At 48.0% G+C, this 20677-nt stretch overlaps 1 protein-coding gene across 2 annotated transcripts in view; it reads right to left on the reverse strand.

Moving 5' to 3' along the window:
• Positions 1 to 19864, reverse strand: part of Sgsm2 (small G protein signaling modulator 2) — a 39204-nt gene extending 19340 nt beyond the window's left edge. For both annotated transcript variants that reach the window (XM_027426768.2, XM_027426767.2), the window contains exons 1-7: positions 19710 to 19864; positions 14656 to 14731; positions 1422 to 1584; positions 974 to 1135; positions 617 to 684; positions 375 to 520; positions 72 to 206 (exon numbers count right to left, since the gene is read on the reverse strand). In XM_027426768.2, coding sequence (XP_027282569.1) covers positions 72 to 206; positions 375 to 520; positions 617 to 684; positions 974 to 1135; positions 1422 to 1584; positions 14656 to 14731; positions 19710 to 19766 — 807 coding nt within the window. In that variant the 5' untranslated portion in view covers positions 19767 to 19864. The remainder of the gene's footprint in view (positions 1 to 71; positions 207 to 374; positions 521 to 616; positions 685 to 973; positions 1136 to 1421; positions 1585 to 14655; positions 14732 to 19709) is intronic.
• Positions 19865 to 20677: the final 813 nt, after the last annotated feature.

The raw sequence follows: 20677 nt of genomic DNA on the forward strand, positions 1-20677 counted from the left end.
CTGAAGGCTTCTGGTTTGGGACCTTCTATAGAGAGCAGGGAGGGAAGGTTGGTGGAACAAAGCATTCCTACCGGCTGTACCAGTACGTTGTTCTTGCCATAGAGCAGCCGAGTTCTCGAATTCTGGTGCAGGGACTCCACGTACTCACGGGCACAGGCAGCTAGTCGGTCTTCTGAGGCACTGCCACTAGAGTGGCGCTTCCGGATCTGCCAGGAAAAATTATGGCTCAGGCCTGAGCCCTGGGAAACTGGACTTGGGAGTGGAGGGTCTTCAGGCTTCCATGTGCCATGGCCCCCTCTAGCTGACTCTTCCCTATGCTCTCTAATCAACAGTAGTCTGAATAAGTGAGCACAAGAGGTGGGGAGGACACTAACCCCCAGGGCAGGGCGCTTTGCTGGGGAGTCCTGTCGATTAGGGGGACCCCGGATACGATGCCGCTGGACCAGCTCATCAGCAGAGGGGTCAGTCCAGTAGTGGTCAGCTGTCTTGAGCTTCGTGTATTCCAAGGCACAGGGTCCCACTATGAAGACAGGGATGGTAAATTTAGCTGAGGCTCTCTCATCACCCACTCTTCATTCCACTGAACCAACACAGGCCTTTAAGTTTTCAAGCTCACCTAGGAGACAGGCCAGGACTGGGCCAAACACAGGGTCTGCCAATAATGCTTCCTTCTCATAGTACTTGCTGCCAAGAGGAGACAGAGGCAGGGTGACCACCAGAGCTCCTGGACTCAGGCCAAGGTGGTCAAGCTCACTCAGAAGCATGCCCAGAGACCAGATTCATGTCATCACCAAAAATAATGAGTTCATAGGATGAAGTGTTATAGGGCTCTCGGTGTGGTCTATATTCTTGGGGTGCCAAAAGAGGGCTGGGGGCATGCCTATAGACTGCCATGGACTATTAACCATGTAGAGGGATGAGGCTGAGGTGGCTTGTGCCAAGGAAAGGACTAATGGAGGGGGTGGGCAGTCACCTGCAGTTTTCGGCCAGGTACTGTACAACCCTGTCCAGAACTTTCTCCATGAGTGCTGTGCGTACCCATATGTGTTTCAAGGCCTGTGGGCTGAGAGCTGGGGCCTTCCCGCTGGTTGAGCCCTGTTTCCGAAGGGCTTCTTGGCTGCTTCCTGAGGGTTTCCTGCAAAGAGAAGAGGGAAGGCTTCAGAAGTCCAGGCCCCGGGTTGGAGTGAGAACAGGAGTGTGAATAGGAGCTCAGCATGCCTGGGATGAGATAAGGAGCCGGAGTAGGGAGACAGGACATGGAACCTGTAAAGGGCCAACCCCCACTCTCAGGCTGGTCCCTCTGCCAAGAAGTCACATAAGACAGAGACCAGGAAGCCACCCCTTAGGCAGGCTGTCTTAAAAGCAGTAAATGCAAAGGACAGAGCAGAAAAGATGTTAGGAGGGGCTGGCTCAGGCCTCACCTGCCCTCTGCTTGTTGCTGCAGCTCCTGCACTTTGTGGCAAACCTCTCCAGCCACGGGGCATGTCTTCCCCACTTTGGTGAACAGGGCTGCCATCTTGTCACTGCGCAGGAAGCCAGCGGCACGGCGTCTTAGCTGATGCAGGAGACAAGCCTCCACAGCACCTAGGTCACAAAGATAAACAGTATCTGAGCCTGGGTTAGAGGTCACCCCACTTGGCCTCCTCTGCTCTCCCAGAAGCCTCTCAGCATAAGGATGAGTTCTCATGAGAGCTCGTGGGGGCAGAACTCAGCAGTTACCACTAGGAAGGAATGCTGAGGGAAGCCCAAACATCATGCCAAGCTCCCCGTTCACACTGTGCTCCTGAATTCCTTCTGGTAAACTTGGGGAGACTGCTAACCCATCTGAGGAGGGAGAACTCCCTCTTGTCTTGGAACCACAGTATGCCTGAAGAGAGGTAGAGCCTGGGGCAAGCTTTGACTTATGCTAGAACTAGGAGTAGGACAAAGAAATATATCTTTTTTGTTGTTGTTGTTTTGAGACAGGGTTTCTATGTAGCTTTGGAGGCTGTCCTGGAACTCACTCTGTAGACCAGGCTGGCCTCAAACTCACAGAGATCTGCCTGCCACCACCTCCCAGCTAAACAAATATATCTTGACCTCCATCCAACCCTTTTCATCCTGTCCTTCTGCCCCAAGCCCATGGTGAACTTTTGAGAGCGGTCATGTGCCAAGCTGCTTCTCTCCCTTGCCTGGTGCACACATGCCTCCTGTGTGCAGTGTCATCCCAGAGGGCTGAGGAGCAAAGCTGCTCACTGGAGTTGACATGAACGTCTGCATCTGACCACAAGGACAGACAGAGACAGCATCCACAGGGAGAGGATACAGAGAGCACATGGCCCAGCAGCCCTTCCGGAGAGCATGGTGACGTGGTTGCTAAGGAACAAGCCTCTGAAGAAGCTGAGATATCGATGAAGCCTCTGCAGAGATCAGCCCTCACAATAGCCTCTGGATTATTTATGAGCACAGCAGCTGAGAGCGGGAGATTTCTCTCCCTTCAGCACCAGAAGGACATCCATTAATTCATTCATGTTTTCAGGGGCCACACTTAATCTCTCCCTCTGGATCCCGATTACCACCGAGACCCCACAGGAAGGAAAGAGGCTTGGCAGGAAAAGCAGAGTTGGCCTTGGCATGTACAAACATGGGTGCAATGTGTGGTAGACAATGCCTGGCCATTACTGAAGCTAAACTAAGCAGTGCTGGGGACAAAGAGGTCGGCAACCCAGGGTCTAAGATTGGTATAGTGACTCCATGCTTCTGGAAACCTGGTAACTGACTTCATGTCAGTTATCACCTATGCAATGGGGGCAGTTCCTAGGACCAGTGTGATGTCACATGAGATGGCATGTGAAACTACTTCCTTACCCATGGTCTGACTCTGGGGAGGCACAAGCACAAGTCTGTTCCTGACTCCTCACCCTCTTGTTCAAAAACTGTTCTATAGCCAGTAATAGCCAGTGTGGTAGTACTGGGGGGGGGGGGGAGATTGAAGCCCTGTCAAGGATTCCTCCCGCCAAGAGATATCTATTTTGAGCATGTATACCTGTGTTGAAGCCATAAGAGGAAGATGGAATGTCCTCCTCCATCATGCTTCGCCTATTCGCAGGGTCTTTCCCTGAACTCAAGGCTCATGTTTTCTAGATATGATGGTTGGGGTGAAAATGGCCCACATAGGCTTATAGGAAGTGGCACTATTAGAAGGTGTGGTCTTGTTGGAGGAAGTGTGTCACTAGGGGCAGGCTTTGAGGTTTCAGATGCTTAAGCCAGGCCAGTGTCACTCTCTCTTCCTGCTGCTTCTCAGCTACTTCTCCAGCACCATGTCTACCTGCATGCTGCCATGCTTCTCACTATGATGACAATGGAGTGAACCTTTGAACCGTAAGCCAGCCCTAAATTAAATGTTTTCCTTTACAAGAGTTGCCATGGGCATAGTGTACTTTCACAGCAGTAAAAATCCTAATTAAAGACACTAGACTAGGCTGAAAGCTATTCTCTTGACGCACTCTCTTGGAGATGGGCTACAAGCATGTTTGGAATGCCTGGCTAGTTACATTGGTGCTGGGATCCAAACTCTAGTCCTCATGACTGCACATCAAGTGATCCTAGCTGTGTGAGCCATCTATCCAGCCTAAAGATTGTTCTGATTATCACAATCAGGATATGAATTTGGGCTCAGGAAATCTACTAATTTATTTTAAAGGCAAAGTCCCATGAAGCCCAGATTCTTCTCAAATTTGCTATGAAGCAGAGTCTGGCTTTGAACTCTGAGATCTTCCTGTCTCCACTGCCCAAGGTCTGGGATTATAGGAATTCACCAACATGTGTGGCAAATAATTACTTCTCAGATTTTTTCACCTGTTTTTCTACCTTCATTTAAGCAGCTAATAGGCAGTTACTGTTTTTCCATAAATGGTTTTGTCGACAGGCGGTGGTGGCGCACACTTTTAATCCCAGCACGTGGGAGGCAGAGGCAGAGGCAGGCGGATCTCTGTGAGTTAGAGGCCAGTCTGGTTTACAGAATGAGCTCTAGAGCAGGCTCCAAAGCTACAGAGAAACCCTGTCTCTAAAAACCAAAAAAAAAAAAAGATTGGAGTCAAGAAGGGAGGGGGCCCTGAGGTCTTCTGCCAGCTCAGTGACAATACCCCAGGGAAGGGAAACAGGATGGCGTTTTGCTCCAAGCCTTGGAGGCCTTTGTTTTAGAAGGCACACTTTTCTGTGCACATGTATTTGGGGATATAGTGTCACATGTATCAAGCATACAGGAAATCTTTGGCTAGTGTTCATGTGCTCTGCCTCATAGCTAATCCTGCTCTCTGGGGATCTCGTGTGGCCCTGGGGTGTCCTGGTGAGCATTCTCCAGCCTAAATCTTAATCTGGGGTTGCTGCAGCAATAGATCTGTGTCTGTGGGAGGGTGGTCACCATTTCCTGATGTTGAATCATCGTTGTGCAGAAGGAAAAGAAACCACATAGAACAAAGCCAGAGTGGCAGCAGGTGGCACTAGTCCTGCAGGGAATCATGCGGCCTCAATGATGTGACTAATTGCGAGGCTAATGAGTCATTAGCCTTCCCACCTTCCTCAAGCCACTGCAAACGCAGCCAGGCTGGGGAGCAGCCATCCCATTTGGCCTCACCCGCCCTGCCAGCAGCCTCTCAGCACAGGAACAAGTTCTCCTGAGAGCCAGCAGAAGCAGAGCTCAGCAATTATCACAAGGAGGGATTGCTGAGGGAAGCCCAAACATCACGCCCATCGCCTGGTTCGCTGCATGGCTCCTGAATTCCTTCTGGGAAACTCAGGCAAACTGCCAAGCCATGTCTGGGGAAGGAGGAACCCCTCTCACCCTGACAGTCTTCAGGGACCTGTGAGGCCAGGTGTTCTTGGCCTAGTTCCATACACTCCTTCATCAGTGGTTGCCAGAACTAAAGTATCCTTCCCCATTCCCACTGCAGAGATGAAAATGTCATTGTGTATAGCATGGAGGCAAAGTGATAATGATCATGACAGAGAATTAGTATCTGAAGGGGCTTGCGGATAGGTTTCTTGAGCTCAAAAAAAAAAAAAAAGCGTTGAAATTATGTATAATTTGAATGTAAATTTCTGGTTTGTTTTATAATGTTAAGTGCCCCTGTGCCCAGGGTATGGAATCAATGGCTTTCAGCTTCTAAAAGAGGGTCCAGACTCCAAAAAGATTAACCATTTTTGTTCTGGCTCTTAAAATTTATTTTATTTATTCAATTATTTATTTTTCCCAACAAGGTGACACATCTTTAATCCCAGCATTCAAGAAGCCAAAGCAAGCAAAATCTCTGATTCAAGGCCAGTCTGTTCTACATAGTGAGTTCCATGGCCAGCCAGGGCTAAGTAGTAAGACCCTTCTCCTAAAGTAACTTTTTTTTTTTTTAAAGAAACTCTTCTTTTTATACTTATTTAGTGTATGTGTAGGTCAGAGGACAACTTGCAGAAGTCAAACTCAGACTTGGCAGCAAGTACATTTACCTGATGAGCCATCCTGCTGGCTGGTACTCAGAGACTTTCGAGTTGAGCAGAAACCCAAACATGATTCTTACTTGTTTTGAATTTGCTCCCAAGAGAAGGTCTTTTACAGACAGATGGAGTAGGGCACTGTAACATCCCATTCCCCAGGGGCAAATTCAGGTAAAGACCTGGGTGACCTCATGCCCAAGGGTATCAGGCAACTCCAGGTCCTCACTGCCTGAAACCTGCTACCAGAGAGCACCACATTGTTGTATAGGCCAATACAGATAACCACAGGACCAAGCTGTAAGGCCATCACCATGCAAAAGTGAGCTAGCTGTCTGAGCTCTGGGCATTCAGCCATGGAGGCTTCAGGGCCCATTGTCTCAGTGAGTCCTAGCACCTTGTGGATATACTATAAGGTGACAGCCCTGACATCTTTTTGGTTCATTTCATATGAGAAAAACATGTACTAGTCAATAAATCCCAACGTAGAAAGGCTTGGACAAATAAAACAAAACAAACAAACAGACAAAAACTAAGGGGGGGACAACAAAATTTAAAAAGGGCAAAAAACAGAATTGGAGAGGGAGACATGACGTAACAAGCACGACTCTCTCACTACCTATCTTCATCTTCTGGTGGCTTTTAGAGTTTGGTCAGATGATTCCAGAGAACCTTCTACATTGTCATCCATTTTGTCACACTGAGAGGAAAGCTCAGAGACAGCAAAAGTACAGCCAAACCTAACTCTAGCATCTTGCTATGAACACTCACTGAAGTCTGATACTGTCCTAAGGAAAGCTAAGGGCCACAGGCTGGACCAGCCTGAGGAATTCCTCGGGTCCTTGAAAGTTGTGGAGCTTAGCATATGCTACCTAGGGCTGGAGAGCATAGGGCTAATGGAATTGGCCTTGGTCTCAACCCATCACATACTGAATTAACCAATCCAAGTGGTCGTTTATAGAGCACAAACATGAGGTCAGATCTGGTGGCCCCAGTCTGCAATCTCTGCTACACAGGAGACTAAGGCAGGAGGGTTGAAAGTTTACCCTGCCTGGGCTACAATGTAGAATGGAAACCTGCCAGGGGTGGTGGCGGGGTGGGGAATGATGACACAAAGATGCCACGGATACTGGGAGCTAGGTATACTGCTACTATGTTGCTGGTGGGAGGGTTAGATGATGTCATTCCTGGGCTGGAAAAATAGTTCAACCTTTAATGGCTAGCCTCACAACCAAAAATATAAGATGATCTCATTCCTATTTAGCACTTTGGCACCCCCAATCAAAGGTGCAGATAACCTTTGACCCAGCAATCCCTCTTTTGGATTTCTCCTACTGCTGTAAGGGCACAACTATTTATAATAGCAAAGAACTGGAAATCACCCATGTATCCATCAACAGGGGCCAGGCTAAGTAAATAAGGTTTGTTCACACAGGAGAGTAATGTGCAGTTCTAAGAAACAATCAAATGCTCTCTAGGAACTAACAGGAAAATTCCAAAAGCAAGGTTCAGGATGTATCATTGCATGGCACCTTCTGATCACAAAAGGGGTGGCAGCGGCAGGGTGGGGGCGTGGGGCAGGTGCGGTGGCTCATACCTATAAGTCTAGCACTTGGGAGGTAGAGGCATGATAACAGACACAAGTTCAAGGCCATCCTGGGTTACATAGTGAGTTTTAGTGTGAAGTATTTCAAAATAGAGGGGTCACATACTCTTGTTCTGAGGCAGATGTCCCTGAACTTCCTGCTTCTACTTCCAAGTGCTGAGATTACAGGTGTGTGCCACCATCTTTAGCTCACATCTCTATCAGGATTTAAGAACAACAAAACCCCTCTAGATGGGCACACACAAACCAAAGGTGCCCTGTGTGGGAGGTAGTGAATGGTGTAGGGAAAGGAGAAAGATACTGGGCATGATCCTTTCATAGTTTTGATTTTATTAGCAGATATCTATATTACCAGTTGAAGACAATAATGGTGAGTAGGTGACCAAGGGTTCCCAGCATGAGGTGATGCTGGAAGCCCTCTCCAGTCTGGGAAAGCACCAACCCCAGAATGGCCAGTCTGTCCATAGTACCCACTCATTTACCAGCTCCAAATGGTTTGCTTCCTCATGCTTAGCCAGTACCTGCTAGGGCAGGAGCAGGTAACCTGAGCTTGGCAGGAACCAGAGAAACAATTTTAAGTGATAAGTCACATCAGTGGCTGGGAAGGGGCCTCACAAACAAGGAAGATGCCAGGAAGGTCTAACAATCCACCTGTGTCTCGGGTGCATGTACATTCATATTTACAGCTCTGCTCAGCAGTTAAAAGTCCTGGCAACTGAAGTATTTACCAAATGGCTTTCAGAGGACCAGCCCACTTGGGCTAGTACTGGGGTTGCGCTCACAGTTGCACAGCATGGCAGAAAGCTGGCCTAAGGACCCGGAGGAGTTGAGGATGGGACGGACAGTGTGGCAATTAGCTGCCACACCACCTTTGGCACAGTTTCACCTTTCTCCCTAATGCCATCTGCATGGTGGGAGAATTGGGTTATGGTTGCCATAGAGAACCAGAGGGAGGAAAAGTGTGGGTAGAGCAGTCATCCACAGGTGGTTCAATTTGGTCCTGGGGCTGTGGGGGCAACACTCAGAGTTGTGGGGCTCCTGGTTCAGGCCTGTGAACAGTGGCAACAGGTGGAGCTGCCTGGGTTCAAACACTAGTCCCTGAGCTGCATATCCCAACTTACCCTTCTCTTTAGAAAATCATTTTGTTGTGGAAGATTTCAAACATACACAAAAGTCTGGAGGGTGGTATAACAAGCTGTCACATACCCACTGTCCATTTATATAGTTAACAGGTCACGGGCAAATTTTGTTGTGGCTAGACCATATGCAACCATTTTTTTCCTGTCTTTGGATTATTTGAGGTAATGTTTAGACTTTTGATCCATGTACTTATACCTTTATTGAACCTACAATAACAATAAACACTTTTTTTCTTTCTTTTTGGAGCCAATGTTACTCTGGCTAGCCTGGAACTTATGTTGACCAGGACAGCCTCAAACTTGTAGTAGTCCTCCTATTTCTACCGCCCCCACCCAGGTGTTAGGATTATAGGTGTGCATCATAATGTCCAGCCCTAATAACAATTACTTAATATGATCAAATTTCTGATTGAGTTCCCAGATTTCCTCAACTGTCTAGATGTTGTGGATTTCTAGATGGAATCCAGACATGTGGATTTCTAGATGGAATCCTAGGGTACTCTGAGGAGGGTTTCCAATAGTTCAAGAACAAGGTGTCACTGAACACCATGTTACATTCTTTACACACATGTTTCTTTTTTCTTTTTTTTTTTTTTAATCTTGAGCTAGACTACTGAGCTAACCACTCACCCCTAGCCCCAAGTAGATCTTCCAGTGCTTAAATCTACCTTCTGTGGGTAGGCTCAGAGATGAAAACGAGTAACTGACTACAGGTTAGACATGACCAGCATGCAAACCTTGGTCTGTTTGACTCCAGAGACTCAGCAATGGACCAAACCATGGTACGTGTCCTTGGCTATGCCCTGGCACAGGGGGAGGGAAACCAGTTGCTCTGGACATCTGCCTTCCTAACCCTGATCATAACTGAAAAGCTACCTGACTCGTTCATTTCTGGATGGAAAGCCAAAGCTAGATAGTCTGCAAATAAGCTATTCACTGGATGCAGGAGTGAAGGAGTCCCTTTTGCTGAAAAGAGCCAGGCTAGCAACTGCCTGGAGTCTGAATCACTCAATGTGCAGAAACATCTCTGGCTTCGACTCCCAGGTGGGATGCAGCCTCCTGCAGCACCTGGCCCTCTCCCAGCTTATTAGTGTCTCTTTGCCAGTCCCTGAAGGAGCTCACTGCAGGGGAGACCTAACTGGCTAATGAAAGCTGCTTAGCAACAGGGAGCTGGTTAATAATGCCCCGTGTTATTCCCAGTTCCAGGCTCTACCCCCACAGCCTCAAGCAACCCTGAGGTTGGCCCAGGAAAGCTGATGACTGAGGAGACAGGGCTGGCCCAGGCCCCACCCACAACACTTAGCAGCTGGTGACAGTATGAGAAGACAGACTGAGTCTGAGAAATGCTCTTCAAAGCCAGACTCTCCTCTCTCAGCCACCTAAAGTTAAGATCCACAGGGCTGAGGGTATAGCTCTGTGGCAGATGTTTGTCTAGCCTGCCTGAGGATCTGGGTTCAATCCCCAGCACAGAAATACACACAGACACAGACACAGACACAGACACAGACACAGACACACACACACACACACACACACACACACACACACACACACCAGAAATAATAAATCCTGGGGCCAGGCATGGTGGAGCATGCCTTTTATCCCAGGACTCAGGAGGCAGAAGAAGCAGACGGATCTCTGTGAGTCCAAGGTTAGCCTGGTCTATACAGTGAGTTTTAGGTCAGCCAGGGATACTCAGTGAGACCTTGCCCCACAATCCTAGTAACCAACTAGTAATAGAGGAAGTAGAAAGATGTCAGCCTCAGAGAAACACAGCTTCATAGCTGATGACCCAATCACCTCAAATCTCTTTATGGCAGGAGAATAACTGTTCCTGAGCACATGCATTATTATTTCAGATGCAAGGTTCAAGGGCACAGCCTGAGACAATTCGCTGTTTGATGCTGACTCTGAGTGCTCTGTCAATAGTACACGTTAAAAGCACCCTCCTCCCACCAGGGAAGGAGGAAACAGGATGTACCAGTCAATGGGGGTCAAGGTTGGGAGGTGAAAGAACTGTTCACAAAGCCACAGAAAAAATACGAATCATTAATTTGATTCAACTAGAGAATGGACCCAGAATCTTAGACATACTAAGCAAGTATTCTACCGCTGAGCTCCCGCCTAGCAGTAAGTCTTTTAAATGAAGTCTTCTTTAACCTAGGCTGGCTCTAAACCACTGTATCAGTGAGGATGACCTTGACCTCTTTAAAAAATTTCACTTTTTTTCTTGAAATTGTTTTAAAACACTTATTTAGTAGGTGTGTTTGTGTGTGGACACACAGTGTACTTTCTACCATGTGGGGCTCAGGGAGTCATTTCTCTCCTTCTACCATGGGGGTTCTGGGGATAAAACTCAGGTCTTGGGGTTTGGAAACAAGCAGTTTTACCCACTAAGCCATCTTTCAGCTACACCTTAACTCTTTTTTTTCCTTCCAAGGCAGGGTTTCTCTGGGTAGCCTCAACTGGCCTTCAACTCATAGAGCTCCGCCTGCCTCTGCAACTGGGATTTTAATCATTCTGACTGGCTCAGAATTGTTTGATTTTTAAAAGCTGGTGCCTGAGTTGCTGACTTGAATTTTATAAAAAGTCACTAAATGAGATGCGTGTGGTGGTCCATGCCTTTAGTCCAGCACTTAGGAAGTATAGGCAGGAAGAGAATACCCCCGGAGTTTGAGACCAGCTTGGTCTTCATTGTGAGTTTCAGGCCAGTTAGGGCTACACAGTGAGGCCTATCTCAACAACAACAACAAAATTCATAAACACATGTATGCATGCATCAATACACAAATACACACACAGACACACACAGACACAGGAGATGGCTCCATCTGGGGAGTGCTGCCCAACCCATCTAGCTTAATCAGTGAGCTCCATTCCTAGTGAAGACACCTTGTCCTCACAAACAAGGTGAATGTTTTCTGAGGACAACATCCGAGGTTGACCTCTGGCCTCCACACAAACCAATACCTACAAACAGTCATATACACCATAAACATACTAACATACCCACCAACACACTCAAGATCGCCTTGTGGGAGGCCATAAGAGGCCTGGCCTGCAATCCTTTGGTAACTCAATCAGGGCTGACACTCTTTGCATGGAACAAGTACCATCTGGGTAACTTAAGCAGTCCCTGACACTGCCTACTGCCTCTTGTCTGGGCAGCTTCACTTGAAAACTTTTTTTGTCTGATCCTGTGGCATTTATGCTTGCATCAGTGACTCTTAGGAGCCTTGGAAGACAAGCAGAACATGGCTCCTCCTGCTCCTGGACTGGGTTTAAAACCCTTGAAACTTAGCTGGGCGGTGGTAGTGCACGACTTTAACTCCAGCACTTGAGAAGAAGAGGCAGGCAGGTCTCTGTGAGTTTGAGGCCAACCTGGCCTACAGAGCTAGTTCCAGGGCAACTAGGGCTGTTACACAGTGAAACCCTGTCTCGAACAACAACAACAACAACAAAAAAACAAAAACAACCCTGGAAACTTGATGGCTTTGTCTAGTACGATAATCAAAACGGTTCAAAGAAAAACATATTCTGGGCTGGAACTAGCTGCTCTTCCAGAGGTCCTGAGTTCAATTCCCAGCAACCACATGATGGCTCACAACCATCTGTAATAAGATCTGGTGCCCTCTTCTGGCCTGCAGGCATACATGCTGACAGAACACTGTATACATAATAAATAAATAAATAAATCTTAAAAAAAAAAAAGAAAGAAAGAAAGAAAGAAAGAAAGAAAGAAAGAAAGAAAGACCGTTCTCCTGGAGTGTGATCTTCTGGCCTTATGAAAGAGCTCAGAGCCTATGACAGGAGGCCCAGAGCTTCCAGGGGGCTGGGTTCCAGGCCAGCTGCAGGAGAGCTGACAGGTGCTTCTCACCTCAACAAGCCGAATATGGTGTACTCAGCGCTTTTCTCCTGCTGGACTCCCTCCAGCCCTCTTTCCTTCACTCTCCCCTGGCCACCCACACACGGCACCCATGCACAAGCTGTTCTCACTATGCGATAGCTTTCTACAGTGTGTGCTTTGATAAAGCCTAGCACTAAGCCAGAATTCTAATATGCTTCTAGATTAATAATCATGACACTGGGGAGATTTTTCTTTTTTCTTTCCAGGGCATGGGTTCTATGAAGAAGCAACAGCAAACTTAGCCTTGACACTCAAAGGAGAACAAAAACATTTTCTACTGTTGCAACTCTAGGCATAAACTCAATCCCCACAAAAATTTGAGGTGGAGATCACTGCTCTAATTTATTTTAAAGGAGCATACTGGAGGTGACTACAAACTAGTCCACAATGGGCATGGGATGGTAGTGCAGGCTTATGGCACTAGTAATTGGGAGGCTGAAGAGGGAAGATCAAGAGACTCAGTGTGTTCAAGGTCAGCCAAGGATGGATGGGAGTGGAAGGAGGGAGGGAGAGAGGGAGGAAGTGGGGAGAGAACACCACTTGTCTAGGACGGCTTTAGTATTAGGCAAAGCAGTAGTTTTCAAAGCTCTGTGTCACATTGGCTGCCTTTCCCAATTACCCTGTGTAACTGTTATATTTTTCTCCATAGAGCTTGTCATTAAGTATCATCACATCTTTTCACCATTTGTTTTTTGTCTGTCACTCAACAGAATGTATTTCCTGGGGCAGAGACTGTCTTGTCCTTGCCATTCTGCTGCATAGAGAATATTGTCTGGAGTGTTGCTGCACTTATGGGAAGGGCAGCTCTGTCTCACTGTTGCCAAAAGCGGGGCCAGTAAGAAGGCTCAGAGGGGCTTGATGCCAGGCATGGCAACCCGTGGTTGACCCCTAGAACCCACACAGTGTAGAGATCAGACTCTCAAAAACTGTCTGTCCTCTGAACCCCACGTGTGCTTCGGTGCACACTTGTACATATACTAACTAGCTCTTGTAGACCAGGATGGCCTCGAACTCACAGAGATTCACCTTCCTCTGCCTCCCTGGGATTAAAGGCATGCGCCACCAACGCCCGGCATAAGCTTTTTCATATGAAGGCAAACATCTGTTCCATGTTACAGATGCCTCCTCGCCATGCAACTCCATTCCACAGCCAGAGGCTCGGGCTAGGGGCTATTCCTCTTTGCCTATGTTCATGCTCTTTTGCATCTAATCAAGTGCATGGGGGAATTAGGACAATGGAGCAATCAGAAAAGTGTGGCAGCCAAAAGCACATAAAAACACCCCCAAAATATCAATCTTTTCCCAGAGTGAAAAAGGACAGGTAAGATGGGTGGTCCCAAAATCCAAAGCACTTAGGGCAAGGTCCTTTTTTTTTTTTCCTTCAGAGACAGGGTTTCTCTGTGCAACAGTCCTAGCTGTCCTGGAACTCGCTCTGTAGACCAGGCTGACCTGGAATTCAGAGATCCACATGCCTCAGCCTCCCAAGTGCTGGGATTAAAGGTGTGTTGAACCACCACCACCATTGGGCCTTAGGGCAAGGTTCTTAAAGCATGGTCCCTGGACAGCACCTCAGCCTGCTCTGTGGATATCAAAGAAATCCAGAGTCTCTGGTCACTTCAGACCTACTAGAACCAGGGATGCCTTGCTGGGGAGCAGGTGTGTTTTGTTCTATGATGCTGAGTCTTGGACATGGGGCCTCATGCATGCCAGGCAAATGCTCTATCATTGAGTTATGTCTTCCACCCTCTTTTCAAAAAAATTAAATTTTATTTTATATGTATGGATGTTTTGTCTGCTCATATGTCTATGTACCATGTGCAGCATGCAGTTCCAGAGGAGGCTAGAAGATGGTTTGGATCCCCTGGACTGATGTGACAGACAGTCGAGAGCTACCATGTAGGTGCTGGATCAAACCTGGGTCCTCTGAAAGAACAACCAGGATTCTGTTTTTTGTTGTTGTTGTTGTTTATTTGTTTGTTTTTTTTGAGACAGGGATTCTCTGTGTAGCCCTGGCTGTCCTGGAATTCACTCCGTAGACCAGGCTGGCCTCAAACTCACAGAAATCCATCTGCCTCGGCCTCCTAAGTGCTGGGATTAAAGGAGGAGTGTACTACCTGAACCATCTCTTCTCTCTTGACTTTTGAGGGAAGGTCTCACTAAGTTTCCCAGGCAGGCCCTGGATACTCTATAGATAAGCCTTCAACTTTTGATCTTCCTATTTCAGCCTTCTAAATAGCTAGGATCACAGGCTTGGGACACCAGGTATGAACGACATGGGTGTGAATGTTTGAGCACACTCTCAGGTGAATCTGGTGTTACTAAAATTTGGGAACTACTGTCCCATATGCTAAGATATGCAAATCCTTGCAACCTGAAGACTCTGATTCAGTAGGTCTGGACTTCAAAAGTGTTGGGATGACTAGGGTTCGCACTCATATTTGAGAGGTACTAAACCAGAGGTCTCATCTTTCCCAAGTCCCAGGACCAAGTGCTCAGTCCTGAGCCTATGTATGACCCATCATTGTAAGGTGTTTACTCACCACACAGAGCAATGATGTGACTGCTATCTTCATGAACAAACTTCCTGGTGACAGCCTCCTCCATGATTTGCTTCACCTGTGAATAAACGGGCATCTTCATTATTTTATTTATTTTTGCTGGGATACTGAATAAACCCAGGGCAAACACTATATCACTGAACTATATCCTCAGGCTAGCATTATTTTTTTTTTAAATTTATTTATTATGTATACAACATTCTGCTTCATGCACACCAGAAGAGGGCACCAGATCTCATGACGGATGGTTGTGAGCCACCATGTGGTTGCTGGGAATTGAACTCAGGACTTCTGGAAGAGCAGCCAGTGTTCTTAGCCTCTGAGCCATCTCTCCAGCCCCACATTATTATTCTTAATTTTCCTCCTAAGCAAAGGACTCCTGGGGTTTGAGGTTGTATCTTCGTGGCATATTTTGAACACACAGGTTTCCAGATTCAATTCCTAGCACCAAAAGGGAAAATCAGCAACAAAACAGATCTCTAGAAAAGTAAATAGCTTGGTTGTGATCTCACAGTCTGGGTTTTGAGATACTTGAAGAGACGACAAAGATGGGAGGGGTGGAAAACAAATGATAGCCTGCCCCAAGCTTTTTGGAGAGGAAACTAAGAGATGTCAAATCAGTCTGGAGGTCCCCGTTTAGACAAAACGGTCAGGAGGCTATTTGCTCAGCTACACTCAGCTGGAGAAGGGCTTCTGGGCAGACGCATGTCTCAGTACAGGCTGCAGATGAACTACTTGCCCCTCTTTTTCTGAAATCAGAAGGAGGTTCATCCGTGGCTGGCCATCTCTCATTCGTTCTAGCTAGGCTCTAAAACTCTGATGTCTTGGTGTTTGAGTTTGAAGCTAACCTGGGCTATGTAGTGTGTTACAGAGCCTGAACTACAGAGACCCTGTCTCAATTCCCAATCCCCCAAAGGCACCTATAGGAAGGAGATGTAGCTCTTTGGTAGAGTGCTTGCCTGTCATTCAAGGTCCCCAGGTTTAATCTCTAGGACCACAAAAAAAAGGTATTCTTATTATTTATTATTATTCATTAAACATATAAAAAAGAGCTTCTATGATAATCGCATAGGCTTGGTGAGTTCTTACACACTGAATACTTTTCGAGTAGGAAACAGAACAAGTGCCAGATGGGTTGGCACATGCCTGAAATCCTAACCCCTGGGAGATGAAGACAAGAGGATCAAGAGTTGGAGGCCCAGGCTGGCCAAATGGCTCATCAGGTAAAAGTCCTTCCTGAGCAAGCCTGATGACCTGAGTTCGAGTCTCAGAATCCATGTCAAAGTTGTTCTGTGACCCACACAAGAGCACTGTGGCATGTGTACACCTGTACTCACACATACATCATGTGTAAAGCTGAAAGAAGAGTTCAATGCCAAGGCCAACCTGGGCTACACAGCAAGTCCAAGGCTAGTGGGGGCAGGACACCCTGTCTTAAGCAACAAAAGAATAGAACATATAACCTCTTGCCAGAGCATCTTGCTTTATTATTTTCCCTACCCAGTCCCCAGTCCCTACTTTTTCCTATGAATAATCAAATACCTATCTTTTTTTTCTTTTCCTTTTATTTTTTTTAATATATAGACAGTATTTCTTTTGTGTTGCCTTGGCTATGTAGACCAGACTGGCCTTGAACTCAGAGATCCACTTGCCTCTGCCACTGTATGGCTTCTTTAACTTTAAATTTTAAGTGTGTGTGTGTGTGTTAACTGAACCCACAGCCTTGTGTATGCTGGGGCAAGAATAAAACTGAGCTACTGTTCAGATTCTTTTTGTTATTGTTTTGAGATAGGATTTCACAATTTAGCCCTTGGCTGGCCAGGAACTCACTATATAGACAAGGCTGGCCTTGACTCACAGGTATCTGCCTGCTTCTGCCTCTTGAGTCCTGAGATCAAGCCCAGCCTCAGACCTCTTTATTTTCTGAGACAGGCTCTTAATAAGGTCCCTAACACAGCCCATAATTTACTCTATAACCCATGCAAGCTTTGAACTTTTATTCCTCCTGCCTTTGCCTTGCTGGGATTACAGGCCTGTGCCACAGGGACCAACCTCTGAGTTCTTATATTAGTTTTGCAAGTTTTATACTTAAAAGAAATTAATGAAATAACAGTATGGAGTGTTTTGTGATTTGATTCTTTTGCTTGATTAAACGAGATTCCTTTCTGTCGTGCATTGCCTCACAGTGTTCATTCCCAAGTGTGTGAAGGTACCATAGTTGACTGGCAATTGGGTATTTCCCAGCTTGGAGTTGTTATGAATCATATGAATACCTGGACATATCTTCTGGTGAACACATGTACTGGCTTTTTAAAATTTATATTTCTAGACAAGGAATTTCTGATGCATATATTCTATTTTGCCAGATACTGCCAAAAATGTTCTCCAAAGTGGCTGTAGCAATTTACACTCCCATCAACAGTATGAGGTTCTAGTTGCACTTACGCCAGATTCCATGGGGAATCTGCCAGGAGACAAATAACCACCATTGGGAATCAGAGATGGATTTCCTCAACCACAGTATAAAGAAAATAAAAAATATATATATAAAAAAATATAAACACAGGACAAACAAGCCACGGCAGAGACAGTCCTTATCTTTTTAAGGACATATTTATATTTATGTGTGCAGGAATTTTGCCTGCATGTATGTCTGTGCACCAGGTTTATGTGGTACCTGCAGAGGCTAGAAAAGGACATCAACTCCCCTGGACCTGGAGCTAATGGTTGTTAGCTGCCATGCTACTTCAGGGAATCAAGCTTGGAAGAGCAGACAGTGTTCTTAACCACAGAGCAAGCTCTCCAGCTCTCTTTTATTTTTTTGAAACAAGGTCTCACGATGTAGCCCAGGCTGGTCTCAAAGCCACTATTTAGCCCAGTTTTGACTCAGACTTCCAGTAGTTCTGCCTCAGGCTCCCGAGTGATAGTGTTATAGGTATATGCTCCCACGTTCAGCATTAGTCCTTGCCTGTCATCCTATGAGCAGTGTCCCGATGGTGCCCTGGCTCCCAAAGTGGTTTGTTTTATTTACTTAGTTATTATCTATTTTGAGATAGGATCTCACTGTGTAGCCCTGACTGGGCCAGGGTATCATAGGGACCCATCTGCCCTGAGTGCTGGAATTAAAGGCATATTCCACCATGCCAGGCCAAGGTCCTCTCAACATGCACTGTATTATATGGAGAGTGGCAAAACACCTAAGGCCTGTGCCACCAGGCTCAACCAAGGACTTTGGAGGTTCCTTCCTGCTGGAAATGGTTAGTGGTTAGGTAAATGAGAATCAGATTGGATCGATTCTCGCACTCCAAGCTGTTAAAATCCTCCTCAATTACTTCCCAGGGGGTCTTTGCAGGAACTAAAGATCTACAGGTACCTGAAGCAGCTGGAGGGACACGTTAGCTGGACCTACTGATGCTTTTAGGGTTAGTCTAGAGGTCCTCTGTGAGAATAAGCTTGCCTATAGCTCTCAGCTGTCTCTTCTTGTAGGAGAGAAGAGTATGGTTTTCTGTAAACCAAGCACTAAAGGGGGAAATTCATGGGGTTCAGAGCAGCCTTTGCCAGGAAGATACATCCCTGCAGCACACATTCAGTTTCCAAAGGAATCATGCTTGAAATAGAGTACTGGGAAGAAATTCACATTCTCAAAATATTTTCCAGTAGACCTAATCAATTCTCAAATTTGGGTCTCAAATAATTCTGTATACCTACTTTGCCCTAGCTCTCTGTCTTTAGACCAACTTCTTCCTGGAGATAATCACTGAGTTTCTCTTTTCTTTGGGGACAAGGCTGGAGCTTAAGACTATTTTGAAAAAGCCTAAGAAACCCTCACTTGGCCACTTCACAGCAAAAACACAATAAAGTTGCTCACACAGCTAACGGTTAATGCAGAATGAGAGCCCCAAAGTGGCGCACGCCTTTAATTCTACAAGAGCTAGCTCCAGGACAGCCTCCAAAGCCACAGGGAAACCCTGTCTCGAACCCCTCCCCCCCCCAAAAAAGTCTTCTCAAATCCTAAGGGTGAATGAAACAATATGGTACATTTATATATTCAAGATAAATAGTATTATCCTATTTTAAAAAGAGACGAGGAAACCAAGACCTGAAAGAGTTTAAATAACTTTACTCAAGTTCACATAGAAGTAAGTCTGGACTATTCAAGACTTTCCCACCAGAATTCAGTTTCCAAGGTCAGCAGATATATTCACCAAATAGAGTGCCCACAAGTGTGCCAGTCCCTGGGTACAAAATAGTGAACAAGCAGACAGGTTTCTTGTCCTCATGTAGTTCACACCTGGCAGACCTATCTACAGAGGCAGGCTGGGGAAGGGAGGCCTCATTCATTTCATCTACACTGCAGGCTCTCTCACACACGCTGATGAGTCATTCATATGGGCAGCCCACCCCCTACCCCGAAATTGAAATGAGCCTTAAGGAGGGTCCAGGTAAAGAGGATTAGTAGAGAGAAACATTCTTGTTTCTGAAGGATTTCCCTCAAAGGAGGAAAAAACCATTCTTAAAAACACCCGGGTTCCTGGGTAAGGAGGTGGGCGTGGAGGGAGAAGCGGTGAGGTGTGCGGCGAATCCTCAGCCAGCCACGACTCTCTTGTCAGAGGAAATACAAGAGGGCGGTGTAGGACACAGGAGAGCGAAGCCCCTGGATCTCTGGCTTGCAGCTGCCGGGGGTTCGCGGGGACCCCGCCCCCTCCCCAGGCAGTACGGGCAATGAATGGGCAACTCGGGTTCTCCCGCAATCGCCGCCACCCCTCCCCCGACCACGGTCTCCCCGCGCTGCTGCCGTCACAGGGCGGGGGGCGGGAGGAGGGCGAAGCAAACAAGCCCCAGGGCGTCTGCTTGACCCTGGCCTGGGCGAGGGCGCTGCCCCGGGCGCGGAGAGGGGCGTGAGGCACGGCTGGCACAGGACCCGCCCCGCCCCGGCCCCGCCCGGTGGGCTGGCGGCCGCGCGCGTGGGAGCCGCGACCCCTCAGCTCCTGGGGCAGGGCGGGCGGGCGCCCCTGAGTCCTTGCCCCAGACCGTACCTCCTTTTTCACGTTCCACAGCAGCTTTTCTTTGACTGCGTCCTCTGCGCTGCCCATGGTGCGGCGGGTGGCGGGCAGGCGGCGCCAAGCGGCCCCCCGGTCCCCCGCGTGCCCTCGCCGCCTCCGCGCCTCCCGGCTCAGCGCCCCACGCGTGAGGCGGAGCCCCCGCCCGCCGCGCTCCCCGCCGCCGCCGCAGCCACTGCCCGGTGCTCAGCTCCGCAGCCATTTTCCGAGCCCCGCAGACGTCAGGCAGCAGGCCCGGCCCTTCCCACAGCCGGCAGGGAGGGGGTGTGTGCGCCGCGACTGGGGTGGTGGGGTGGGGTGGGTGAGGTGGGGTGGGTCAGGGCGGGTGCGGACGCCCGGGGTGTCCGGCCGGGGAGCGCGCCGCAGGGCGGTTGTCATGGCTACGGGCAGGCTCCCGCCCCGAGGGCGCGAACCCGCATTGTGAGCGCTGGGAGCCAGCTCTTCGCCAGGCGCTGCGGAGCAGGCGGGACTTCTGGAAAGGTGATTGTTTGTCTGGGCAATGGCCTCAACCTCCGTGACTGCTCCCGACTTCTGGCCCCTCCGAGAGCGGCTAGGAGGCCGGGGTCTCGCCCCGGGTCCCTGGGGTTCGAATCTGGTCCTGTCACTCCTCCGAATCCCGCGGCCTGTCCGTCGGTCGCTGTTGGTTGCGAAGCTTGTGGAGAAAAGCCAGAACCCAGCCGCCAGCTGTGGGGAGAGCAGGACCCTGAGCCTAAGAGGAAGGCCTGGCCCTCGGGGTCTTCGCTTCTCGAGTGGCTCCTCTTGTGGGTTTGTGGGAAGAGGGGGCACGAGTTGGGGTAAGAGACGGGCTGGAGCCGAGCCCGTGAGGGTGAGGCCAGCCCCTTTAAAGTGATTCGCCTTGGAAATTAGAGTGTTAGGGGAAAGGAAAGGTTACATAGTTGTAACATTTTATCCCTTTATAAAAAAAAAAAAAAAAAAAAAACAAT

Source organism: Cricetulus griseus, chromosome 7 (genome assembly GCF_003668045.3).
Source record: "Cricetulus griseus strain 17A/GY chromosome 7, alternate assembly CriGri-PICRH-1.0, whole genome shotgun sequence".
Classification (NCBI taxonomy): Eukaryota; Metazoa; Chordata; class Mammalia; order Rodentia; family Cricetidae; genus Cricetulus; species Cricetulus griseus.